Consider the following 27049-nt stretch of genomic DNA (forward strand, 5'->3'; position numbering starts at 1 on the left):
TCTTCATAGTGGCTGTATCAATTTACATTCCCAGCAACAGTGCAAGAGGGTTCCCTTTTCTCCACACCCTCTCCAGCATTTATTGTTTGTAGATTTTTTGATGATGACCATTCTGACTTGGTGTGAGGTGATACCTCATTGTAGTTTTGATTTGCATTTCTCTAATGATTAATGATGTTGAGCATCCTTTCATGTGTTGTTAGCAATCTGTATATCTTCTTTGGAGAAATGTCTATTTAGGTCTTCTGCCCATTTGGATTGGGTTGTTTGTCTTTTTGATATTGAGCTGCATGAGTTGCTTGTATATTTTGGAGATTAATCCTTTGTCAGTTGCTTCATTTGCAAATATTTTCTCCCATTCTGAGGGTTGTCTTTTCGTCTTGTTTATGGTTAACTGTGCAAAAGCTTTTAAGTTTCATTAGGTCCCATTTGTTTATTTTTGTTCTTATTTCCATTTCTCTAGGAGGTGGGTCAAAAAGGGTCTTGCTGTGATTTATGTCATAGAGTGTTCTGCTTATGTTTTCCTCTAAGAGTTTTATAGTATCTGGCCTTACATTTAGGTCTTTAATCAATTTTGAGTTTATTTTTGTGTATGGTGTTAGAAAGTGTTCTAATTTCATTCTTTTACATGTAACTGTCCAGTTTTCCCACACCACCTATTGGAAGACGCTGTCTTTTCTCCATTGTATTCTTGCCTCCTTTATCAAAGATAAGGTGACCATATGTGTGTGAGTTTATCTCTGGGCTTTCTGTCCTGTTCCACTGATCTATATTTCTGGTTTTGTTCCGGTACCATATTGTCATGATTACTGTCACTTTGTAGTATAGTCTGAAGTCAGGGAGCCTGATTCCTTCAGCTCCATTTTTCTTTCCCAAGATTGCTTTGGCTATTCGGGGTCTATTGTGTTTCCATGCAAATTGTGAATTTTTTTGTTCTAGTTCTGGGAAAAGTGCCAGTGGTAGCTTGACAGGGATTGCATTGAATCTGTAGATTGCTTTGGGTAATACAGTCATTTTCACAATGTTGATTTTTCCAACCCAGGAACACGGTATATCTCTCCATCTGTTTGTATCATCTTTAATTTCTTTCATCAGTGTCTTATAGTTTTCTGCATACAGGTCATTTGTCTCCTTAGGTAGGTTTATTCCTAGATTTTTACAATTCTTTTTGTTGCAATGGTAAATGGGAGTGTTTCCTTAATTTCTCTTTCAGATTTTTCATCATTAGTGTATAAGAATGCAAGAGATTTCTGTGCATTAATTTTGTATCCTGCTACTTTACCAAATGCATTAGCTCTAGTAGTTTTCTGGTAGCATCTTTAGGATTCTCTACGTATGGTATCATGTCATCCGCGAACAGTGACAGTTTTACTTCTTTCTGATTTGGATTCCTTTTATTTCTTTTTCTTCTCTGATTGCTGTGGCTAAAATTTCCAGAACTATGTTGAATAATAGTGGTGAGAATGGGCAACCTTGTCTTGTTCCTGATGGTTTCAGTTTTTCACCACTGAGAACGATGTTGGCTCTAGGCTTGTCATATATGGCCTTTTTTATGTTGAGGTAAGTTCCCTCTATGTCTACTTTCTGGAGGGTTTTTATCATAAATGGGTGTTGAATTTCGTCGAAAGCATTTTCTGCATCTATTGAGATGATCGTATGGTTTTTCTCCTTCAATTTGTTAATATGGTGTATCACATTGATTGATTTGCATATATTGAAGAATCATTGCATTCCTGGAATAAACCCCACTTGATCATGATGTATGATCCTTTTAATGTGATGTTGGATTCTGTTTGCTAGTACTTTGTTGAGGATTTTTGCATCTATGTTCATCAATGATATTGGCCTGTAGTTTTCTTTCTTTGTGACATCTTTGTCTGGTTTTGGTATCAGGGTGATGGTGGCCTTGTAGAATGAGTTTGGGAGTGTTCTTCCCTCTGCTATACTTTGGAAGAGTCTTGAGAAGGATAGCTGTTAGCTCTTCTCTAAATGCTAGAATTCTCCTGTGAAGCCATCTGGTCCTGGGCTTTTGTTTGTTGGAAGATTTTTAATGACAGTTTCAATTTCAGTGCTTGTGATTGGTCTGTTTATATTTTCTATTTCTTCCTGGTTCAGTCTCGGAAGGTTGTGCATTTCTAAGAATTTGTCCATTTCTTCCAGGTTGTCCTTTTTATTGGCATAAAGTTACTTGTAGTAATCTCTCATGATCCTTTGTATTTCTGCAGTGTCAGTTGTTATTTCTCCTTTTTCATTTCTATTGATTTGAGTCTTCTCCCTTTTTGTCTTGATGAGTCTGGCTAATGGTTTATCAATTTTGTTTATCTTCTCAAAGAACCAGCTTTTAGTTTTATTGATCTTTGCTATCGTTTCCTTCATTTCTTTTTCATTTATTTCTGATCTGATCTTTATGATTTCTTTCCTTCTACTAACTTTGGGGTTTTTTTTTTTGGTTCTTCTTTCTCTAATTGCTTTAGGTGTAAGGTTAGGTTGTTTATTTGAGATGTTTCTTGTTTGTTGAGGTAGGATTGTATTGCTATAAACTTCCCTCTTAGAACTGCTTTTGCTGCGTCCCATAGGTTTGGGTTGTCGTGTTTTCATTGTCATTTCTTTCTAGGAATATTTTGATTTTCTCAGTGATCTCTTGGTTATTAAGTAGTGTATTGTTTAGCCTCCATGTGTTTGTATTTTTTACAGATTTTTTTCCTGTAATTGATACCTAGTCTCATAGCATTTTGGTCGGAAAAGATACTTGACACGATTTCACGTTTCTTAAATTTACCAAGGCTTGATTTGTGACCCAAGATATGATCTATCCTCGAGAATGTTCCATGAGCAGTTGAGAGGAAAGTGTAATATGCTGTTTTTGAACAGAATGACCTATAAATATCAATTAAGTCCATCTTGTTTAATGTATCATTTAAAGCTTTTGTTGCCTTATTTATTTTCATTTTGGATGATCTGTCCATTGGTGAAAGTGGGGTGTTGAAGTCCCCTACTATTATTGTGTTACTGTCGATTTCCCCTTTTATGGCTGTTAGCATTTGTCTTATGTATCGAGGTGCTCGTATGTTGGGTGCATAAATATTTACAATTCTTATTTCTTGGATCGATCCTTTGATCATTATGTAGTCTCCTCCTTTGTCTCTTGTAATAGTCTTTAAAGTCTATTTTGTCTGATAAGAGAATTGCTACTCCAGCTTTCTTTTGATTTTCATTTGCATGGAATATCTTTTTCCGTCCCCTCACTTTCAGTCTGTATGGGTCCTTAGGTCTGAAGTGGGTCTGTTGTAGACAGCATACGTATGGGTCTTGTTTTTGTTTCCAGTCAGCCAGTCTGTGTCTTTTGGTTGGGGCATTTAAACCATTTACATTTAATTATAGGTATGCATGTTTCTATTATCATTTTCTTAATTGTTTTGGGGTTGTTATTGTAAGTCTTTTCCTTCTCTTGTGTTTCCTGCCTAGAGAAGTTCCTTTAGCATTTGTTGTGGAGCTGGGTTGGTGGTGCTGAATTCTCTTAGCTTTTGCTTATCTGTAAAGGTTTTAATTTCTCCATCGAATCTCAATGAGATCCTTGCTGGGTAGAGTAATCTTGGTTGTAGGTTTTTCCTTTCATCACTTTAAACATGTCCTGCCACTCCCTTCTGGCTTGCAGAGTTTGTGCTGAAAGATCAGCTGTTAACCTTTTGGGGATTCCCTTGTGTGTTAATTATTGCTTTTCCCTTGCTGCTTTTAATATTTTTCTTTGTATTTAATTTTTGATAGTTTGATTAATATATGTCTTGGCGTGTTTCTCCTTGGGTTTATCCTGTATGGGACTCTCTGCGCTTCTTGGACTTGATTATTTCCTTACCCATATTAGGGAAGTTTTTAACTATAATCTCTTCAGATATTTTCTCAGTCCCTTTCTTCTTCTCTTCTTCTTTTTGGGACCCCAATAACTCGAATGTTTGTGCATTTAATGTTTTCCCAGAAGTCTCTGAGATTGGCCTCAATTCTTTTCATTCTTTTCTCTTTATTTTGTTCTGCGGTAGTTATTTTCACTATTTTATCTTACAGATCACTTATCGGTTCTCCTGCCTCAGTTTTTCTGCTATTGATTCCTTTTAGAGAAAATTCTTAATTTCATTTATTGTGTTGTTCATCATTGTTTGCTCTTTAGTTCTTCTAGCCCCTTGTTAAACATTTCTTCTGTTTTCTCCATTCTGTTTCCAAGATTTTGGGTCATTACTGTCATTACTCTGAATTGTTTTTCAGGTAGACTGTCTATTTCCTATTCATTTGTTTGGTCTGGTGGGTTTTTACCTTGCTCCTTCATCTGCTGCGTATTTTTCTGTTTTCTCATTTTGCTTAACTTACTCTGTTGGGGTCTGCATTTCCCAGGTTGCAGGTTTGTAGTTCCCATTGATTTTGGTGTCTGCTCCCAGAGGGTAAAAGGTTGGTTCGGTGGGTTGTGTAGACTTCTGGTGTAGGGGACTGGTGCCTGTGTTCTGGTGGATGAGTCTGGATGTTGTCTTTTTGGTGGGCAAGACCATGTCCGGTCGTGTGTTTTGGGGTATCTGTGAACTTGTTATGATTTTAGGCAGCCTCTGTGCTAATGGGTGGGGTTGTGTTCCTGTCTTGCTAGTTGTTCGGCATAGGGTGTCCAGCACTGTAGCTTGCTGGTCGTTGAGTGGAGCTGGGTCTTAGCGTTGAGATGGAGATCTCTGGGAGAGCTTTCGCTGTTTGATACTATGTGTGGCCGGGAGGTCTCTGGTGGACCATAGTCTTAAACTTGGCTTTCCCACCTCAGAGGCTCAGGCCTGCTACCTGGCCAGAGCACCAAGACCCTGTCAGCCACACGGCTCAGAAGAAAAGGGAGACAAAAAAAGAAAGAATGAAATTTAAATAATTAATTAAATAAAGTCATTAAAATAGAAAAAATTATTTTAAAAAAAGTAATAGAAAGAAGAAAAGAAAGGAAGAGAGCAGCTAAACCAAAAAACAAATCCACCGATGATAACAAGCCCTAAAAACTATACTAAAAAGAAACAATGGACAGTCAGAACCCTAGGACAAATGGCAAAAGCAAAGCTATACAGAGAAAATCACACGAAGAAGCATACACATACACACTCACAAAAAGAAAAAAGAGGGGCTTCCCTGGTGGCGCAGTGGTTGGGGGTCCGCCTGCCGATGCAGGGGACGCGGGTTCGTTCCCTGGTCCGGGAGGATTCCACGTGCCGCGGAGCGGCTGGGCCCGTGGGCCATGGCCGCTGGGCCTGCGCGTCCGGAGCCTGTGCTCCGCAACGGGAGAGGCCACAGCAGTGAGAGGCCCGCGTACCGCAAAAAGTTTTTTTTATATATATATATATATATATATAAATTAAAAAAGGAAGAGAGCAACCAAATCAGTAAACAAATCTACCAATGATAATAAGCTGTAACTACTAAACTAAGATAAACATATAACTGGAAACAAATTAGATGCAGAAAGCAAACCCCAAGTCTACAGTTGCTCCCAAAGTCCACCACCTAAATTTTGGGATGATTTGTTGTCTATTCAGGTATTCCACAGGTGCAGGGTACATCAAGGTGATTGTGGAGATTTAATCCGCTGCTCCTGAGGCTGCTGGGAGAGATTTCCCTTTCTCTTCTTTGTTCACTTAGCTCCTGCGGTTCAGCTTTGGATTTGGTCCCGCCTCTGTGGGTAGGTCACCTGAGGGTGTCTTTTGGGAAGTCTGAGGTCTTCTGGCAGCATTCAGTCGGTGTTCTGTAGGAGTTGTTCCACATGTAGATGTAGTTTTGATGTGTTTGTGGGGAGGACGGTGATCTCCACGTCTTACTCCTCTGCCATCTTGAAGGCACCCCCTCCATGTGAACTTTAAAATTGGCCTTTTCTTATGCCATGAAAGTGTGAAGAGGTTGTTTTATTACCATGTGAAATTTATAGATTAGTGAGAATTGATATTTTTATTTTTACTCTTCCATTTATTTACTTTTTTTGTACCTTAACATTTTATTTACATGGCTCTTAAAAGATTTAAGTTTATTCCTAGGTATTTTTCTGTTTTGTTGCAGATGGAATCCTGGCTGGTTGTTTTGTATTTAATATGAAAGGGGCTGTTGGTTTCTGCATGTAAATTATAACACCTTACTGAATTCTTTTTCTCTTGTGATTTTTCAGTTTATTCTAAATTGGGATTCTCAATTGCTAGTTTTTAAATTAATGGATAGAATTCTATCAAAAGAACTGGAATATCTTCATGATCATTTCACTGTTTCTTTGTAGTAGTAAAAGGCTAAATTATAATTTAAAAAAAAACAAGTAAACACATCAGAATGAAGGGAGTTATTTAATTTGATGATTTTAATGGCCATTGCTTTTATTTTTTAATTTTTTGTTTATTCTTTTTTTTTTTTTTTTTTTTTGCGGTACGCGGGCCTCTCACTGTTGTGGCCTCTCCCGTTGCGGAGCACAGGCTCCGGATGCGCAGGCTCAGCGGCCATGGCTCACAGGCCCAGCCGCTCCGTGGCATGTGGGATCCTCCCGGACTAGGGTACGAACCCGCATCCCCTGCATCGGCAGGCGGACTCTCAGCCACTGCGCCACCAGGGAAGCCCTGTTTATTCTTATTTATTTATTTATTTAATGTATTTGCCAGGGGTGGGGGGTGAATTATTGCTTTTAAACATCCAGTTTCATTGAATGGCCCATGTATTAGAGGTAAGATCCTGGCCAGGCCTGGAGGTAAGGCCAGGCTGACTTTGTCTCTTTGTACCTGTCTTTTTTTTTTAAACAGGATTTTCTTTTTGTTTTTTTTGGCCACTTTGGGTCTTTGTTGCTGCACGCGGGCTTTCTCTCTAGTTGCGGTGAGCAGAGGCTACTCTTGGTTGCAGTGTACGGGCTTCTCATTGTGGTGGCTTGTTGCGGAGCATGGGCTCTAGGTGCTCAGGCTTCAGTAGTTGCAGCACACGGGCTTCAGTAGTTGCAGCACGCAGGCTTCAGTAGTTGTGGCTCACGGGCTCTAGAGCGTAGGCTCAGTAGTTGTAGTGTACGGGCTTAGTTGCTGTGCGGCGTGTGGGATCTTCCTGGACCGGGGATTGAACCCGTGTCCCCTGCATTGGCAGGCGGAATCTTAACCACTGCACCACCAGGGCAAGTCCCTGTACCTGTCTTCTAAAGATGAAGATCGTTCTGGGGTTGGCTTCAGTAGTAACTTTTTTTTTTAAATTAGCTAAAAATGCTTTAATAGGGAACTGAACCATGAGAAATGGGAGTTTTGGCTTAATTTTAGTCTGAATAGTGGTAATTGAGCTAAAATAAAATAATACTTAAATAGTAAGAGAAAGAGTGAGAGGGGAAAGTGATTTTAGATCCAGGAAAAAAAATGTTACATAACGTAATTCTACAGTTTTCAGTTTGAAAATTCAGTTTGAAAATGGACTATATAATTTGTATAATTTACAGAGACTTTTGCCTCATGTTGTAGTTAATGTGGCCATATAAGGTGTTTACTGAAGCAGTGCTTCTGAAACTTTGCTGTGCATACTCATCACTCATTCTGATTCTGGGATCTGGAGTGGGCTCTGAGGTTCTATACTAACAAGTAATCAGATGTTGCTGATCCCAGACCATGCTTCAAGTAACCAGGTACTAAATGACCATGACTTTAATATGGTTATTTAGACAAGTTTAACTTTGTAAACTAAAAATCAAACAGGTCCCATTGATCGAATGCATCATTCTTTTTTTCTACTTCATCATTGGTTTCACTGCTTATTAGAATGTGCTGCTTTTACAGTCTCAACGTGATGTCCTGCTCACTAGTGTGTACCCTCTACCCCAGGGAGCACGGCACTCTGCCACCCCCGTCCTCCCATCCAGGATTCAATTGTGTGACGCTTTTTATTCATGTGATTTCTCCAGACTGGGTTGCTCTTCTTCACCTGTCTAGCACTTCCCATCCTTCGAGACCCAGTTCAAATCCTAGCTTTAGAACATCTTTTTCAGCTGCTTTAGCCCACTATGAACCGTGATTGTCTTCTACAGTCAGTATTTTACTTACATGTCTGTTTGTTTGTTTCCCTAGTTAGATTTTTTAAAGATAAGGTTTATCTTGGACATTTTGCATTCCCTTCATGACCTCTCCTCATGGATATCTAAAAAACACTTTGGACACAGTGTCTCTGAATCCATAATTTTTGCCTCTAAAAACCTGTTTCTATTCCTGTGTTCTTTGTATCAATGAATACCAAAGACCTTAGGGTAAAGAGAAAATCCAGTCTTTCATCAAGTCCTGTTAATTTTATCTCCAAAGCATTTCTTAAATCTTTGCTTTTCTCTTCCTCCAATCTAGGCTTACATGGACTGACCCAGGAGATTATGAACTGATCTATCTACATCCACTCTGGTGCCCCTTCTCACCACTGTAGTATAACTCAGGTCTATCATGTATGTTAGTATCTCCAGAATTGTCTTTCATTATGTTCCCTTTCTCTGTTTACTCCATTTTGTAAACCTTATTTTATGGTATCCAGGGATGTGCCCTTCTATCTTTCTAACCCAGTCTTCCCTTTACACTTTTATCCCTTTTTATCCTTCAGAATAAAAGTCAAGATTCCCTTACTTGGGAAAGTATTTATTCCCTAATGCTTCCCTGGAACCAGAGAGGTTTTTGAAGGAAAAACAAAACAACAGTCCTTTTATGGCATCTCTTTGCTTTCGGCATAAAGCAAGATCCTACTTGGTCTGGCCTCTGTCTGCATCTGTAAATTATTTATGTGTTATCTGTTGTTAAAATCCCTGATGTTTGAATTGATTTGTCTTCTAGTGGACCTCTATTAAAAACAAACAACAAACAAAACCAACCTACCGAAAACTACTTGTTAACAAAGCAGAAAGCTATTGTTTGATTAGTCTGATCACCTTAAAACAGTAGGGCTTAACAGGGATGAAAATCAGTGTTAATTGGATATTACAGATTTATTTTTTAATGATTCTCGGTTTTATTTAAAAAATAAAAAGCATGCATACAGTGAAATATAAAACTATGTCTTTAAATAGGTTTGCTATCATTTAAAAGTTAATAAACTAAAAAAAAGTTAATAGACTGTTTTATCACTTTCAGGTTTAAAGAAAAATTGAGTAGAAAAGCATTGTGCTTTTGTGTTATATCTAAAAAGTCATCAAACCCAAGCTTACCTAGATTTTCCCGTGTTATTTTCTAGGAGTTTTATAACTTTGCATCTTACATTTAGGTTTGTGATCCATTTTGAGTTAATTTTTGAGTTAAGGTCTGTAGATTTCTTTTTTCTTTCGTACGCGGATGTCCATTTGTTGAAAAGGCTGATCTCTTCATTGAATTCCCTTTGCTCTTTCGTCAAAAGATTACTTGACTGTGTGTGGGGGGGTTTACTTTTGGAATCTCTTCCATTGATCTGTTCTTTTACCAATACCACACTGTCTTGATTACTGTAGATTTATAGTAACTAGTGAAGTTCAATGGAGAGGTCAGTCTTTTAACTTTGTTCGTCAATATTGTGTTGGTTATTCTGGATCTTTTGCCTTTCCATATGAACTTGAGAATTCATTTGTTGATATCCACAAAATAACTTGCTGAGACTTTAAATGGCATTGCATTGATCCTATAGATCAAGTTTGGTAGAACTGACACCTTGACAATACTGAGTTTTCCAATCCATATGTGGAATACTGCCATTTAATTTGGGTCTTTGAGTTCTTTCATCAGAGTTGTGTAATTTTCCTCATAGATTCTGTACATAATTAGATTTATACCTGTGTATTTCATTTTTTGAATACTTGTATGCAGAACTGTGGATTGGGAGGGAGGGTTGTCTGTAAAGTTATATGCTGATTTTTAACTAGGCAGGGGTTGGCGCCCCAACCCCATATTACAGTTGTTCAAGAGTCAACTGTAATATGTACAACACAATATGATAACCAAAGCAAGAAGCTGGGAAAGAGGATAGTAGTGGAAACTTTAGGTATGAGAAAGAATAGCAGAATTTTGTGCTTTTGAGGAGATGAGACTGTCACCAAGTAAATGGACACCAAGAATAAGTATATAAAATAGTGTCCTGGGAGTCCCTGGCGGTCCAGTGGTAAGGACTCAGTGCTTTCACTGCTGTGGGCCTGGGTTCAATCCCTGGGGACTAAGATCCCACAAGCCATGCAGCATGGCCAAAAATGAATAAATAAAAATAAAATAGTGTCTTGCCACATGGTTCATTCAAAGGTTCTTTAAATTTCAGCTTAAGCTTCCGTGGATAGCCTTTTCTCTCTAACCTGCTCTGAACTAGGTCATAGTTTTTCACCATCTCCCCACCTCTTATTCTTTCTCTTGGCACCCATTGTTTAATTGTGTTACTTTTTTTTTTTTTTTTTTTTTGCGGTACGCGGGCCTCTCAGTGCTGTGGCCTCTCCCGCTGCGGAGCACAGGCTCCGGACGCGCAGGCTCAGCGGCCATGGCTCACGGGCCCAGCCGCTCCGCGGCATGCGGGATCCTCCCGGACCGGGGCACGAACGCATGCTCCCTGCATCGGCAGGCAGAATCTCAACCACTGCACCACCAGGGAAGCCCCCATTGTGTTACTTTTATTCTTTACTTTTTATTTAAATTTTTTTTTTTTTTTTTTGGTGGTACGCGGGCCTCTCACTGCCGTGGCGTCTCCCGTTGTAGACCACAGGCTCCAGACGCGCAGGCTCAGCGGCCATGGCTCACGGGCCCAGCCGCTCCGCGGCATGTGGGATCCTCCCGGACCGGGGCACGAACCCGTGTCCCCTGCATTGGCAGACGGACTCTCAACCACTGCGCCACCAGGGAAGCCCTGTTCTTTACTTTTTAAAAAGTAATAGTTTTCATAGCATTTATCACAGTTTGTAATTTTTTAAAACTTTATTTAGTTTGCTTATTTACTACACAGTAAACATCATGAAGAAAGGAACCATGTTTTTTTAAAAAATTTAATTTATTTTTTATACAACAGGTTCTTATTAGTTACCTATTTTATACATACTAGCATATATATGTCAGTCCCAGTCTCCCAGTTCATCCCACCCCCCACCCCCACTTTCCTCCCTTGGTGTCCATACGTTTGTTCTCTGCATCTGTCTCTCTATTTCTGCTTTGCAAACCGAAGAAAGGAAACCATGTTTTTGTATGCCCAGTGCCTAACATGTATTAAGATGCTCAGTCCTTACTTGTTGAGAAATGAATGAATATCTTTATAAACATACATATACACATGAGTATCAAAGAATGCAAAGCAAGAAAGTTATAAAAATCTATTATAGTCAGTTTTAAACTCTTCAGTAGAGTTGAGGGGTGTTTTCACCTAGAGTTTGAAGGAAGTGATAGGCATGAGTTGAAGTTTTTGAAGGAATGTTCCAAATTTGGAGGAGGAAAAGAGTGGCAAGATTATTTGGGGAAATTAGTAAAATAATGTTGGCAAGAGTTGATAACTACTTTGTAGATTAGCAATGATTATATAAGTATGGAGAAAGCTACTAGATGCTGGGAAGAAAATTTTAAGAGTTAAGGGTAGGCAGATAGTATGGAATTCCAGAAAATGCAGAGAACAGGAATAATATGGTGACAGTAGTTAGAAAAGGATGTTTAGGCAGTGGTCTTGTAGTAAGACACCTAAGGCATGGAGATAAGTGATGAAAGTAATTAGTGCTCCTCGTTCTCTTTAGTTCTGCATTTCAGAGTTCCAAGGTCCTGAGATGATAGGGGATTTGCAAGTTTTATAGGTTATTACAGTTGGATTTCTTTGTAGTGAAATTTTCTTGTTCCACAGCTCTTGGATAAGCACAAGAATACAGAGAGCATGGTAGAGCTTCTGGACTTGTATCAGATGGAGGATGAAGCCTACAGCAGCCTTGCAGAGGCCACAACTGAACTCTATCAGTATTTACTACAGCCATTCCGAGACATGCGAGAACTTGCCATGCTACGAAGACAGCAGATCAAGGTATTTTTTTTTAAATCTAAATAGTAACCTGCCTGTTTCATAGTTCTCAGCGTGGCTGGCTATACATTTTAATTATTAGAGGAGCTTTTATAAATGTAGATATCTGATCCATTGTCCCCAGAGATTCTAGTTTGGTAGTTTTGTGATACATAGAGCCTGAACACCTCATTTTAAAAGCATCTGAAAAGGCGACTTTGCTGAGTAGCCAGGGCTGAGAAAAGCCTAGAAAATTTGTAAATACATTGAGATTCTCATCTTTCCCCCTTTCCTGTGCTTTTTTTCCCCTCTCCATCTACTCCTGTCTCCCTTTTAATGTTTTGGGTATTATCTAGTCTTAGACTTATTTAGTAGGAGTTTTGAGAACATTTGTTTTGGGAAGACCTTGTTTTGAAAGTTACAAGGCATTAATGGTACAGCTTTAAAATTCATGACATTTACTTTTGTGTGTAAAATATATATTACTTTTTTTGAGGCAAGTGTTAAGTGTTTGGTTTTATAGCTGACCTCAAATCAATGTTGCTGTGTTTAATTCACATGGAAATATTGCTGAACTAGGATATTAAAAAACTTTTTGTGTATTAATGCGTGAATTTGGAACATTATTTACGAAATTTATATCTGGGAAATTGCCACTTATTCTGAAAACTTTGTGCTTGGGGGCAAGAATGAGTAGTATAATATTTGAAAAATTATTACAAGGTAAAGCATGTCTGTCTTTTTCCCTTTACTGATGAGTCAAGATATGGAGCAATACAGACTGTCACATAATTGACACACTCTCCTTTATTAATACTTTCGAAAAATATTGGGTTGTTAAGTCAGTTTTATCATAAACTTGGCATTTTGGGTAAAATGGTAACTAGTAACTAAGAATTTTTAGACACTACAGTTTCCTCCAATTTAAAAAAAATGAACTATAGATATTTGTCCATTGAAAACTTGACTGGAAGGCTAGGGATGAACTGGATGATATACATGGAGGCCCCATCTACTTCTACACTAAGTTGCAGTGTTTAGCTGAGATAATCTATATACAGCTTAACATTGATTATCAGAATCTATGTGAATTTTTGCTTTCATATTATATCATGGTTTGTATTGAGTATTAATATTAGCAAATGGATTGAACCTTCTTGTCAGGCTGTATTGTCCACTAGCGTCAGTTACTACTCCATTTTTTTCCCCTGGGAAGCAGAGTATAGGTGAGGAGGAACAGACAACATATTTCTTAAACTGTTAACATTTTCAAAGGTAAAAATCGTATTTTACTGCATTGCCCCTCAAATGCCCCATCAACTATGATGATGAGCTAGTAAGAGAACGTGAACAAATTTGTGCCAAAAAATTCTACAACTTAGATGAAATGGATACACTTCTTAGAGAAATACAGATTGTCAAAATCGAGTCAAGAAAAAATAGAAAAAATTTGGTAGCTCTGTATTAACAAAGTTGAATTCATAATTTAAAACCTTCTCACAAAGAAAACTCCAGGGCCAGGTAAAGGATCATTGGAGGATTTAAAAGAGGGAACACTTCCCAACTCATTTTTGAGGGCAGCATTATCCAAATCAAACGACATTATAGAAAAAAAGAAAACTACAGATAAACGTCCCTCATGAATGTAGATGCAGTAATTCTTAACATAATATTGAAAAATAGGATTCAATAATATACTGTGATTAGGGTTTATCTTAGAAAGGCAAGATTGGTTTAACATTACAAAAACTAATCAATGTAACTCACCATATTATTAATAAAGGAAAAAAATCAACATGTCTGGGTGCAGAAATGCACTTGATAAAAAGTTCATTGCCCATCCGTGGTAAAATCTCAGCAACCTAGGAAGAGAAGGGAACTTCTTTGAGCTGATAAAGGGTATGTGTGGAAAGCCTGTCTAACACCATACATGATGGTGAATGACTGAATTCTTCCCCCACTAAGATTAGTAACTAGGTAAGATTGTCTGCTCCCACAACTTCTATTCAGTATTTCTCTGGAGTTTGTCGCCAGTTCAATAAAGCAAAAAAAAATAAAAGGCATATATAAATTAGAAAAAAAGTAGATTATTTGTTTGTAGATCATGTGATCACACATGTAAAAAAATTAAGAATCTAAAAAAGCTACTGGAAATAATCTGTAAGTTTAGTTACAAGGTCAGTATTAAAGATTCAATTGCATTTTCTATCTTCCAGAAATGAAGTTGAAATCAAAAATTTTTAAATGCCTTTTACATTAGCATCTCTGAACATGAAATGTTTAGGGATAAATTTTATAAAATATATGAAAGGACTATATACTGAAAAATTATAAGATTTTGATGAGAAAAATTAAAGCATACCTAAATAAATGGGAGATAGACCATGTTAATAGATTGGAAGATAATCTATTAACAATAATCAATAATGTTTAGATGTCAGTTCTCAACTGATCTGTAGATTCAAATTAATATTCCAGTTGGGTGTTTTTTTTTTAAAACTAACCAGCCAATTATAAAATAGCTAGAGAAATCCAGACATTGTGGTGATAGTATAGGATAGATGTGTAAATGAATGGAACTAAACAGAATCCAGAAATAAACCTGTGGTTATATAGTCAGTTAGTTTTCTACAAAGGTGACAAGGCAATTCAGTGGGGAGAAAGAATAGTCTTATCGACAAATGGTGCTAGAAGTGGATACCCATATAGAAATAATGAGGTCCAGGCTTCCTTATCTTATACCATACACAAAAATTAATTTGAAATACATGTTAGACCCAAACATAAAGCTCATAGTATAAAACTTTTATAACAAAACTAGGAAGTTTTTACAGGCTTTCAGAAGGAAAGACAAAGGTTTTTTAGATAGGATGCAGAAAACTTCAGCTAAAAAAAAAAAGATAAAATTGGACTTCACTAAAATTAAAATTAAATACTTTTGCTATTTTAAAGATTAAGAAAATGAGGAGGCCACACACTGAGAGAAAATAACTTGTAATACATCTGAAAGAGGAACTGTACAACTCAGTAAGACAAAACCCCAAAATTTTCAATATTAGCTAAATATTTAAAAAGACACAAAGAAATGGCTAATAATCACATGTGAAGATGCTCAACATACTCATCTAGGAAATCCAAATTGGTACCACAGTGAGATACTATTACACACCCATTGAAGTGAGTATAATGAAAAAATTCTGGCCCTCCCAAGGGCTAGTGAGGATGTAGAGTAAGTGGAATTTTCATACATTGCTAACAGAATTTTAAAGTTGTACAACCACTTTGGAAAACAGTTTGGCGCTTTCTTCAAAAGTTAAACATATATGGTTGATCTTTGAACAACCCTTGGGTGTGGTTCCAGGACCCGCCAATGGTACCAAAATTTTCAGATGCTTAAGTCCCAAAGTGGCTTTCCAGATCATCGTTCCCCATCCGTGGATTCAACCAACAGCAGATCTTGTAGCACTGTAATATTTATGGGGAAAAAAATCTGCATGTAAGTGGACTCATGCAGTTCAAATCCATGTTGTTCAAGGGTCAACTGTACAATACCTTACAACTCAGCTGTTTGTCTCTTAGTTACTTATACAAGAGAAACGAAAACATCTGTTCACAAAAAAGACTTACATACCAGTGTTCATGCCAACTGTATTCCCGGTAGCCCCAAACTGGGACAACCCAAATAACCGTCGACAGGTGAATGGATAAACAAAATGTGGATAAAATGGATAAACAAAACCGTCCTGTATATGTGTGAAGGTATGGATGGCAAAGCAGTACGAGAAGGTATGGATGGCAAAGTAGTACGAACATGTTTTGGAGGTGATGGAAATGTTTTGTATCATGATTGTAGTGGTTGTTTCTTGGGTGCATACAGCAATCAAAACTCATCAAATTGAGCACTTTAGATGGATTTACTTGAACACAGTGTATGTAAATTAAATCCTGATTAAATAGCTTATAAAAAATTGTGCTGAGCAAGGATGCCAGACAAAGAGTATGTGCTGAGCAAAAGATGCCAGACAAACTGTGCCTCCATTTACATGGAATTCTAGAAGATTGTCCTAAACAGCTGTTGCCTGGGCTGGGGCCAGGGAGATCCACTGAGAGGAAGCGGGTGTAACAGAATCCTTTGGGGAGATTGATGTGCTTCAAATCTTGATTATGGTGCCTGTTATCACGGGTATATATATTTGTCAAAATTTACACTTAAAACAGGTACATTTTGTTGTATGTAAATTATAACTCATGATTTTTTAAAAGAAAAATGAGCAGTATGTACAAGTTTATGTAGAGACACAAAATGAGGTGATCACCATTGCCTGAAGATATATGGAAAAAGGCGGATGATCACGCTTCACCACTGAAGAATAAGAATTCAGTAGGAAGTGAGTACATATGTCTGTATTGGAGATTGAGAATATTCCAGATAGATATGTAAAAACAGGAATGGTATAGTGAACAGGCATAATACTAGGGCTTTTAGTCACAATAAGTTATTCAAACATACTGAATCACCAACCCAGCACCATGAGTGGAGGCCAATAAGTGGCATGGCTGGGATTGAAACACATGTTTGACTGCAAAGCCTGCTCATTTAGTTATACCACAGGGTGTGAATTGTTTGATATGCCTCAGTCTAAGGATTTGTAGGAGAGGAATGATGGTCAGGGGCTAGAATGCTATCTCATCCTATGGAATTTGACCTTTAGCCTCTTTAAAATACACACCTCTTTCGGAAGCTCCCAGACTCTAATACGCTGGTTCTTAAAATGTGACCCCCAGACGAGGAGCATCAGTATCACCTAGAACCTTGTTAAAAATACAGATTCTTAGGCCTCACCTCAGATCTCCTTTGCTGAAACTCTAGGGAGAAGCTCAGCAATCTTTGTTTTAACAAGTCTTCCCGGTAATTCTGATATGAAGTTTGAGAACCACGTGTCGAATAAAATTTGAAACAGCTAAGGGATGGAGCACACTAAATTCAAAGTTACATTCTCTCTGGGCCCCAGTTTTTTCATCCATAAAATGAGATTTAAACTACATGATGCTTGGGAGATTCCCTGGTGGTCCGGTGGATAGGACTTTCACTACCGGGGCCCAGGTTCAATCCCTAGTCGGGGAACTAAGATCCTGCAAGCTGCGTGGCGTGACCAAAGAAAAAAGCTTAAATAAATAAATAAAAATAAATAAACTAGATGATCCTCTCTAGATTTTTAGGCCCAGTGTCTTAACGAGTCAGGGTTAGCACGGTGACCTACTGATAGTCTTCCTGGATTAACTATAAGCACTTCAGACACATTGTCCAACTTATTTCTGATGATTTGCTGAAAGTACATAAGCTAGAAACTAGAAGACACCCTCAGCTTTTCCCTCCCCTTTGTAGCCAGTCATGTCATTTTGCAATTCAGCTGTCTTCTAGTTGAAACTTGAATGTACTCTTCTTCCTCCACCCTTCCCCAGGACCAGGCAAATCTATAGGTGTCTTTTTGTGAAATAGAAAAAGTCACCTTATTCCAGCAGACAGATGGGCATATGCAGCAGTACGCATGGCTTGGCAAACCCCCTGGTTTTGTGCAGTGTGCAATTTTTACACCACTGGACCACTATATACTCTGCCACGTACACTATGAAATATATAGTGCTACCACTATACATTAAGGTACTTATCTCTTACCTCAACTATTTTTTCCTTTGGTTTCCTTGTCTTTAGATGTCTCTTACCTTCAAAAAATGCCTCATTTCACACTCTTACCTGGGAATAGTACACTTAATATTTGCTTTGAATGTAAAAATGCATGAAATAGATGATGCCAAGTCTAGTCATGTCATTCTCTTAATCAAGAGTCACCTTCAGATGACTCCTGGGCCTGGAAAATTCACATTAAGGTTTCTACTACATCAGTATATTCACAAGTTTATCTTGGCATTTGTTTCACCTAAGAATTGGAATTTTTTTTAACTTAACAATCTCAGCAATAGACAGAAGTAACACTTCAGCTTCTCATATAAAACCCAGTATCCAAGCTAGTGATGTACTTTATAATAAGCAATTCCTTGCCAAGAAATTTGTGTTTATAAACTAGTCTCACTATCCTAGCTACCTAAACTAACTCATTTTTTTCATCTTAAAAACAGACACTGTTTTCTTTCTAGCCCTAAAATTGAAAACAGAGGTGTCATTGTTATTAGCACATGATCCAGCTGACCAATGCTGTACATCTTCAAATTTGCCAAGTTAGGAAGAGAACTCAGTATCCTAGCTTAATGTCTTAGGTACAGTAAACTGTAATTATGTTTTTAAACAGTTGGCTGCAGCATTAGCTACTGAGTTTCAGAAGTCAGTTAAAAAACCAGCATTTAAAAAGCATAGCATGTTTATTTTCTGTATTTTTGAATATACATGTACAATGAAGGTAAAAATAACAACAAAGAACAGGTTATCGCCAAATAATTACCACCAGATTTTTATTATTTTTTCTCTTCAAAAAGATAATGCAAGATTTCTCATTTCTGTACAGTGTTTATGCAAGTGAAAAGGGTTTCTATCTTCATGATCTGAGTTAAGATTTTTGAATTTTGAGCACTGCCTGTTTTGGTTATTACATTTCTGTTCCACAGTTGTGTCTGTTGGTCTGACCAGAAGATCAAATCAGTTATTTCAACAGAGGGAATTTTAAGAACCAGGTATAAAGTTGTTAACAAGGTAGATAAGAAGGCAACTCTTAAGATATCAGAGTTAATTGCAAAAGCAGCCACCACTCCTAGGATCGGGGGTTACAAAGGGAAGAGGTGGTAATTATTAAAGGATAGGTCCTGTGGAGCTGACCTCTGAGAAAGAAGACATTGCTCTTCTAGTGCTGGTGTGTCTGATCTCAGTGGAGAGGACCAGATCTCTGGGGATAGGGCACTGGTGGACAGGTGCTGGTTTGTCTTGGGCACACAAATGAGGTCGGTTCTGTGAAGGTTAAAAAACTGCAAACTTGATTCTGTTAACTCCTTCAAGAAGGTACTGCAGATGCTGGGATGAAGAAGCGAGTCTGGGATGATGATCACAGGAACAGCAAACAGGAAAGTCAAGTGATACAGATAGGAAGAAGCAAATCTTCTCTTTCCTTCAACTCTGAAATCTCCTCCAGCCCTTTCTGTTGGCAAAGGCTAAATGTGGTTTTCAGAGCCTGAACCCCAGCATCACAAGGCAGAAGGTTGAACTTCGGAGTTGATAGAATCTAAATACATTTTGACTTTCAAAGTCAGGGAAAAAACTTAGCTAACCTAGCTTATGGTCTTAGGTATAATAAACATACGAAGTTTAACCATGTCATTGAAAAGGACTTCCATCATAACGTGCCGAGTAAGAATTTAAATTTTTGCTACAATTTATTAAATTTATCATAATATCAATTTATTAAATTTCCTTTTCATACTTGTGAACACTAATCTTTTGCTTTTAACTTGTTTTAAAAATCAAAGGTAATCACAACAAATGAAAGCACAAAACCTTGATGGTTTTATTACAGAAAACAAGTTTTCTAAAACCTTAAATGTAAACTGAAGTCTAAATATGCCCCTTACTATTGCTGAGAAGCCCTCAGTGGTTTCCAGTTGCCTGTCATATGCAATACAAACTCCTCAGCCTCCTCATTGATCTAACCTACTTCTCTAGTGTTATCTCCCACTACCTTCATCTGTTTTACCTAAACTCCAGCTAGGCTGGACTGCTCTCTGTCCTTTACCATGCATTGAACTTACTTACTTACCTCAAGGCTTTTGTTCAGGTTAATTCTTACCTACAGCATCCCTTTTGGGTGGTTCTCTTTTCCCATATGCTCCCCATGTAACTGTCAAAATCCTACCCCTCCTTCAAAGCCCTCTGCAATTTATGGGCCTCAGTAAAGTTTGTCCTGATCTAAACAGCTAAATGTGTTCAAAGACTATGGTATCATAAAATACTTTCCAGAAAAGGTTTTAATCAATTTATAGTTCCACCAGCAGTATATTATGTGTGCCTGTTTCACCATGACTTCACTAACCCTCTTCCTACAATAAATGGTTTGTCACCCTACCATCTAAAAACAGCTATCTTGTGTCTTCTCCCGTCTCCTCTACCAGTTTATTTTTAACTGGATTCTTTCCTTCTTTTTTTAATTTTTATATTATTTTGGAGTATAGTTGATTTACAATGTTCTGTTACTTTCAGTTGTACAGCAAAGTGATTCAGTTATACATATGCATAATTCTTGTTCATATTCTTTTCATAACTGGGTTCTTTCTTCACAGGGGAAGACAGGTTCTCCCTCTCAACCTGCTCTGTGATCTCCCATTAAAATAAAGCAAGAGTGCCTACCCTTAAGCCTTATCCTCTTCTCCACCCTTTTCCCCTCTATTCATTCACACAAATTTCTCAAGAGTATTATACATGTGTCTGCATTTCTCTCCTCATTAAAAACATGTATGGAAGTGAATTTTTATTCACTCATTCAGGAAATATTGTAGATTACCTAGTTCATGCCCAGCAGTGTGCTAGTGAAAAGCAAGCAAGCAGAGATAAAAACCACTTGTGCATTCTCTGCCCTCATGGAACATTCAGAGCAGAAAGGAGGTGATATAAAATAATATAAAGTATGATTGTGATAAGACTTAAGATGAAGGCTATTATTTAGATTGAAGAGCTTATACTGCCTATAATGATGAGTCAGGGATGACATCCATGAACCAGTAATTGAACTGAGGTCTGAAGATATGGTGGGAATTAATAGGCAAAAGGAATTTGCCTGTACTCCAGAACTGTTGTCGCCAAGTTCATGCTGTTAGGTCCATGGGTACTGGTTGTGTATCTACTTGATCCCTAAGCAGTGTTTGATAGTGTTGATTTCTCCTCCATTGAATCTTGCTACTTATATGATTACAATTCCTTACATGAACTCATTCACTCTCGTTGCTTTAAATGTCTTCTAGTGTGTCAAGGGTACCCAAGCTTATATCTCTGGACATGACTTGCAAAGTTAAACTTAGTATGCAAAATGAAATCCTTGGCAATTCCATGTACATATTTTTTCCCAGTAACCCTAGGATCATTCTTGACCTCGTCCTCTACCTTGCCAGTGTCGCCTTAACATTGCTAATTAATTGTTCTGTGTGTGCTGAGCACTACAGTGAGTGCTCATACGTTTTTCCCTCTTTCTGGAAGACTTCATTTGCTTAAGTAGCAGTATATTGTTGCTTCAAGACTCAATCACTGTTTTAGACTGTTCCTTTGATTTCTGTTTATTGTACTGTTTAGAGACTATGACCTGCATTATTTCTACTTTTGAAATTCATTATAATTTTTTAGTGGTGTATGATAACTTACTTGATCAATTTTTTTTTAAGTGTGCCAGGGGTGGCACATTTTTCTCTATAATATTTTTTCCCCATCATCCTAATATGGTGTTATTGTTTAAGTTTCTTTCTCAGTATGTGGTAAAGCAGTACAGAGGGTCTATTGCTGTTCTTCCTGGACTGTAACTTTCTTCCATATTAACATACTGGTTTAGCGCTTTTCTATATTTTAATATTGATATTGTTATTTCTGTGACATTCACTTGGCATACCTCTGTCCATCATTTGATTTTCAACTTTCCTTTGTCCTTTTGTTTTAGTTGTGACTCTTATAAATAATACATAGCCAGTTTTTCTGTTACTTATATCCAGAGTCCTTCAGTAGGCAGATAGGCTGATTTTTATGTATTGTCAATCTTATTTTATTTATTTATGTCAATGATTAAATAAGCATTTTATTGGCACAGATAATTCTTAAACTGAAAATACAATTATCGTAAAGGAGGAAATAAATTTCTCATCCCAGCACTTGAAAATCATCAGTCTTAAACATTTTGTTATATGTCCTTTATATATAGAAGAGGGAAGGATGAAGAAGAAGATAGAGGAGGAAGGGGGAACAATTTCTGCATCAACTGTCTTCAACATTATTGTTAATTTAATTGTTTTGTAAATTGATAGCTTCTACTGCAGAGCAGGGAAAAACAAGTATTCTTTCTTTTAGTACCAAGCACAATGCCTGATATATAAACGTTCAGTAAATGTTAAAAGAGAGAAAGAAATGATCTTTTCCATTTTTCTTTTTTCTCTCTACAGATTTCTATAGAGAATGATTACCTGGGTCCCCGAAGAATTGAAAGTCTACAAAAAGAAGATGCTGACTGGCAGCGGAAAGCTCATATGGCTGTGCTGTCCATTCAAGATCTTACTGTCAAATATTTTGAAATAACAGCTAAAGCTCAAAAAGGTGAGTTTCCCAGTAGAATTATTTTTGCTAGGTATTTTCAAAATGGATGGAGGTATTTTCAAAAATGAGTGGTTTAAGTATTTTATGTTCAAAATAGTTATATAGAAAAGAATTAAAGACCACTCATAATCCTAGCAGTTAAAGAAGACCACTATTAACAAGTTAAGGTATATCCTTTCAGTCTTTTCTAGGCATATGTGTTTACATATAGCCCACCTTTAAAAAAATTAAAAGTGATGGGTATTAGTATAGCATAATTCAATTCTGACAATAATCGTTCACAGTTACAGATGTCATAGCTTAAAGTCCCAGTCACCAGCAAGACTCCCTGCCCTTCAGACACTACTTGCAAATTTGGGGTGTCCTTAGGCCATCTGTACGTCTAACCAACTGGCCACAAATTTGGGGTTCCTACAGCCCTTTTAGGTTCAAAAATTCACTCGCAGAACTCAGGAAAACACATACTTACCATTACAATTTATAAAGGATACAAATCAAGCCAAATGAAGAGATACATCTGGCAAGGTCTGTCTGGCAAGGTCCATTCCTTCCAACTCCCTTCCATAGGAGGCCACAGAAATCGTTCCACCACTCCCTGAGAAGCAGTTTAAATTATTCATTATTTTAATAATCTCTCTATTTGTATACCTGGCATTAAAGTCGTTATTCAGGTTATTCTTTCAGCAAATCCACGTTTCCTTAAAAAGTTTCACTCGAAGCCATTGTGCTGAATGAGAATACTTTCCTTGATTCCTCAGCATCATCTGGCATTGTCACTTAAAAAAAAACAGTTTAATGGATGAAAAGTAGTACAATGTTTTTAAAATTTGCATTTCTTTGCTTACTACTGAGTGTTCATCTTTTTTGTTTTCATGTAATAATTGGTATTTGCTTATCCTTCCTTTTTTCCCAGTTACTGTCTTCTGCCTATTTTTCTATTGGGCTGTTTTCCCCCTATTGATCTATATAAGATCTCCTTGTATTCTCTATATATTAGAAAAGGAGTAAAATAGGCCTTTATTTCCTTCCTTATGCAAAGCCAGGTGTAGCCCAATTTTACTGCTTAGCTTTTAAAAACATCTTAAATGGGCCCTTTTCTGACAGGTATATGTATGTTAGAACATTAAGGTTTTTTAAACAAATTTAACATGATTCCTTGTAAACACCAGGACTGTTGCCTTCAGAGCTTTTTTACATATAATGATCACCATAGGGTGCTATTACATGGTGTTATCCTGTTAATGTTATCAGTCATCTTAGCAAGAATCTTTATTCTTGCCAGCAGAGGGAGAGAAGAATCTGGGGGTTTTTTGGGTTTTTTTGTTTTTTTTGTTTTTTTGTGGTACGCGGGGCTCTCACTGTTGTGGCCTCTCCCGTTGCGGAGCACGGGCTCCGGATGCGCAGGCTCAGTGGCCGTGGCTCATGGGCCCAGCCACTCCGCGGCATGTGGGATCTTCCCAGACTGGGGCACGAACCCGTGTCCCCTGCATCGGCAGGCAGACTCTCAACCACTGGGCCACTAGGGAAGCCCAAGAATCTATTTTAGAGGTGTTCCAATATTGTTCTAGGGGTATTCCAAGCATTCTGTATTCATACTTTTCTACATTATCTTCATATTCCTGAGCTGTTGGAAAATAACTCCAGGTGAAGTGAGCAGCAATTAGGCAGAAGAATACATTCTATCTAAAGATGTTGGAAGACAAAGTATTGACTAGCTCTTGTGGTAGGTAACAACCTGAGACTGAATTAGGACAGGGAACTGCTCCACAGACACAGTCTTTAAGTGGGAAGCAAGAGATAAGGCTCCAGACTATTTTTGTTTATGCAGAATGTTTGACTATATGCTGTGATTACAAGTTCAGGTAAAAATGATAGAAGCAGCAGACTAGGTATTTAAGCAACTTGGGTACTCATATAACTCTCCTTTTATAGGTGTGTAACCTTGGTCTTAAGTCACCAAGTTTCACATATCTATGGTGAAGGTGTTGATAATGCATACCATGCCTATTCTATAGGATTGCTGGGCAGATAAATAGAACACTTGGAAAAAGCACTTTGAAATTAACACAACATCGTATAAATATGAGTGATTGTGGTCACATGTGCATGAGGGAGAGAAGAAACAAAACAGACCATGTATTTGATTAATATTGCCATGTGAAGTGAGAGAAACATTTAAATATCTGTTATTCTCTCATTTAATTTCCACAAGTCTTCCGAGGAGGTACTGTATTTCCTTATGTTTATTATTCAAGGGAATTTAGCCCAAGAACAGTTAAGTTTCTTCTGAAAGTTACATGTTGATGGGTAGAAGTGAGAATTTAACTCCAAACTGTCTAACTCCAAACCCCCTGCTGTTATTTTTTCCCCTACAGTGCACTACTGTATTGATCTTATAGTTGCATAAATATTATCATACATTTTTAAAAGATAGAGATAGAGATGGCAGAATCATTTTGCTATGTAAGCAACAGAAGTAGTTATTATTTGTTAGAAACCCTAAAATAAAGGATCAGATCAATATTCAAATATGTTAGCATTTAAAGGCCAAAGAAAAACCAGAGAAACCAAAAGAACTATATTGAGAGGAGATTCTGAGTAAATAGATTGCTCATTTGTCATAAGAACTCAACAGATTTTTAAGACTAAATCAAGAAATGGTAACGTTCTTGAATGGAGGTAACTACCCAGGAGCAGGTTCCAAGTTGGTTGCATTTAGTCATTGGGATTAAGGGTAGGGGGAGAGCTGAGCATGAGAAACTGCTCTTTTCCACTATCAGCCTCTCTGTACAGTTTTAATTTTCAAGTATGTACTCGGAGTATTATTGTCAAAAAATTGAGGCAAATGTTACTGAGATACTTCTTGCAAAGAGGGTTATGATATAGTAGCATTACAAAAGTATTAATCACCTCTGAACGTATTAAAGAAACTACTAGAGAATGTACACTAATCTAAAGACTACATTAGGTACTGTGTAATCACATTGCCTGACTCTTTTATGATAGTTAAAGCATGTCTGACCTATTAGGCATAAGGATCATAGGATGGTTGGGTTCATTTGTATAAGGACCCAAGATGAGCCAGCACCATGCTATTATCAGTGATAAACTTCTTTAACTGGAAGATACTAGGTGTTTGATTGTCAAGAAATGTTTCTTGAATGAGGCCTCTATTGTGGCAAACTAAAAAGTTCTTCCTTTTTCTGTGTGGTGGCAAGGAGAAGTTGGGTGTCTTCTTTGGGGCTTAGTTAGTTAAGCCCAGCGCTAACTGATTTTGCTCCAGCACTAACCTTAGCAGAATCAGCTCCATGCTAATGTCTAGGATTTATTTCATCCTACCATTATCATTAAAATACGTTTGGAGAACTCAAAAGTACATGAATTTAAATAATTTTTAAATACCCTTTAATAGTTATGGTTCTGATTTCAACTAACATACCTAGGAAAAACCGTGACAGAATAAAGTTTTATAGAAACTTAGAAATTTAATAACACTGGACGATGTGAAAAGAGTATTTTTTTAAGTAAGTTTTAAAATTAACCTGAAAACTCAGTTTCATCTTCAGAAAGTTATTTCTGAGAATGACTATTTAAAATTCTTATTGGAGACATTAGAGAGAATCTAACATACTGTTGAATTATATTTTAGAGCTGTTATAGGTAGTTTATCATGAGGGTAGCATTTGTGTGTTTATCTTTGAGTGTGTGATCAGTGGAATCTAAGACTTTCAATTCTTTAGTATCAAGTTGTTTCATGTCTTAATGTCTCAATGTCTTTTTAAAAATTATCAATAGCTGTATATGATCGAATGCGAGCAGATCAGAAGAAATTTGGTAAAGCATCATGGGCAGCAGCTGCTGAACGTATGGAAAAACTCCAGTATGCAGTTTCTAAGGAGACTCTGCAGATGATGAGAGCTAAAGAGATCTGTTTGGAACAGAGGAAACATGCACTAAAAGAAGAGGTAACAGGGCTTCCTTGGTGGCGCAGTGGTTGGAAGTTCGCCTGCCGATGCAGGGGACACGGGTTCGTGCCCCGGTCCGGGAGGATCCCACATGCCGCAGAGCGGCTGGGCCCGTGAGCCATGGCCGCTGAGCCTGCGCGTCCGGAGCCTGTGCTCCGCAGCGGGAGAGGCCACACAGGGAGAGGCCCGTGTACCGGGAAAATTAAAATAAAGAAGAGGTAACAAAAGCCGTGAGAAAAATATATTAAAAATTTTTTTTTAATAAGATGTGCTATTTGACTTTTTTTTGGTATAAGACTTAAATTTTTCTGACTCTACAGAAAGTTGTTAATTTTGCAGTACCTCCATGAGATGATGATAACTTTCACAATGGGGCCTCTGATAGAAGAGTTAGAGTTATGGCATTTTCACAGCATGCCAGCATGACTGTAGGCAGCAACTGTTAAAAGAAAAAGGAGCACTCATTTCCTATCTCCCCTTCGGTCCTCCCCACACCTAGGCAACTATTTTCTGTCTCTATAGATTTGCTGTTCTCGACATTTCATATAAATGGAATCATAAAAGATGTAACTTTTTTAATGCTTTTTCCCCCACAGAGTGTAATGTTTTCAAGGTGCATCCATATTGTAGCATGCATCATTACTTAATTTACTTTTTTTGGCCGAATGATACACCACATTTTGTGCATTCATCAGTTGATGAACTTTGGGGTTCTTTCTACTTTTGGAGCTTTACGAATAAAGCTGCTGTGAACATCCATGTCCAAGGTTTTCATTTATCTTGGCATGAAATGCTATTTAACCTATTGAGGAACTATCAGACTGTTTTCCAAAGCAGCTGTACC

General features: G+C 37.6%; 1 protein-coding gene across 1 annotated transcript in view; it reads left to right on the top strand.

The window, feature by feature from the left end:
* The window catches only part of JMY (junction mediating and regulatory protein, p53 cofactor), a 69637-nt gene that overhangs the window by 19126 nt on the left and 23462 nt on the right, over positions 1 to 27049 (top strand). The window contains exons 2-4 of the mRNA XM_060143180.1: positions 11803 to 11976; positions 22090 to 22240; positions 26036 to 26205. Coding sequence (XP_059999163.1) covers positions 11803 to 11976; positions 22090 to 22240; positions 26036 to 26205 — 495 coding nt within the window. The remainder of the gene's footprint in view (positions 1 to 11802; positions 11977 to 22089; positions 22241 to 26035; positions 26206 to 27049) is intronic.

Source organism: Lagenorhynchus albirostris, chromosome 3, assembly GCF_949774975.1.
Source record: "Lagenorhynchus albirostris chromosome 3, mLagAlb1.1, whole genome shotgun sequence".
In the NCBI taxonomy this organism is placed as follows: Eukaryota; Metazoa; Chordata; class Mammalia; order Artiodactyla; family Delphinidae; genus Lagenorhynchus; species Lagenorhynchus albirostris.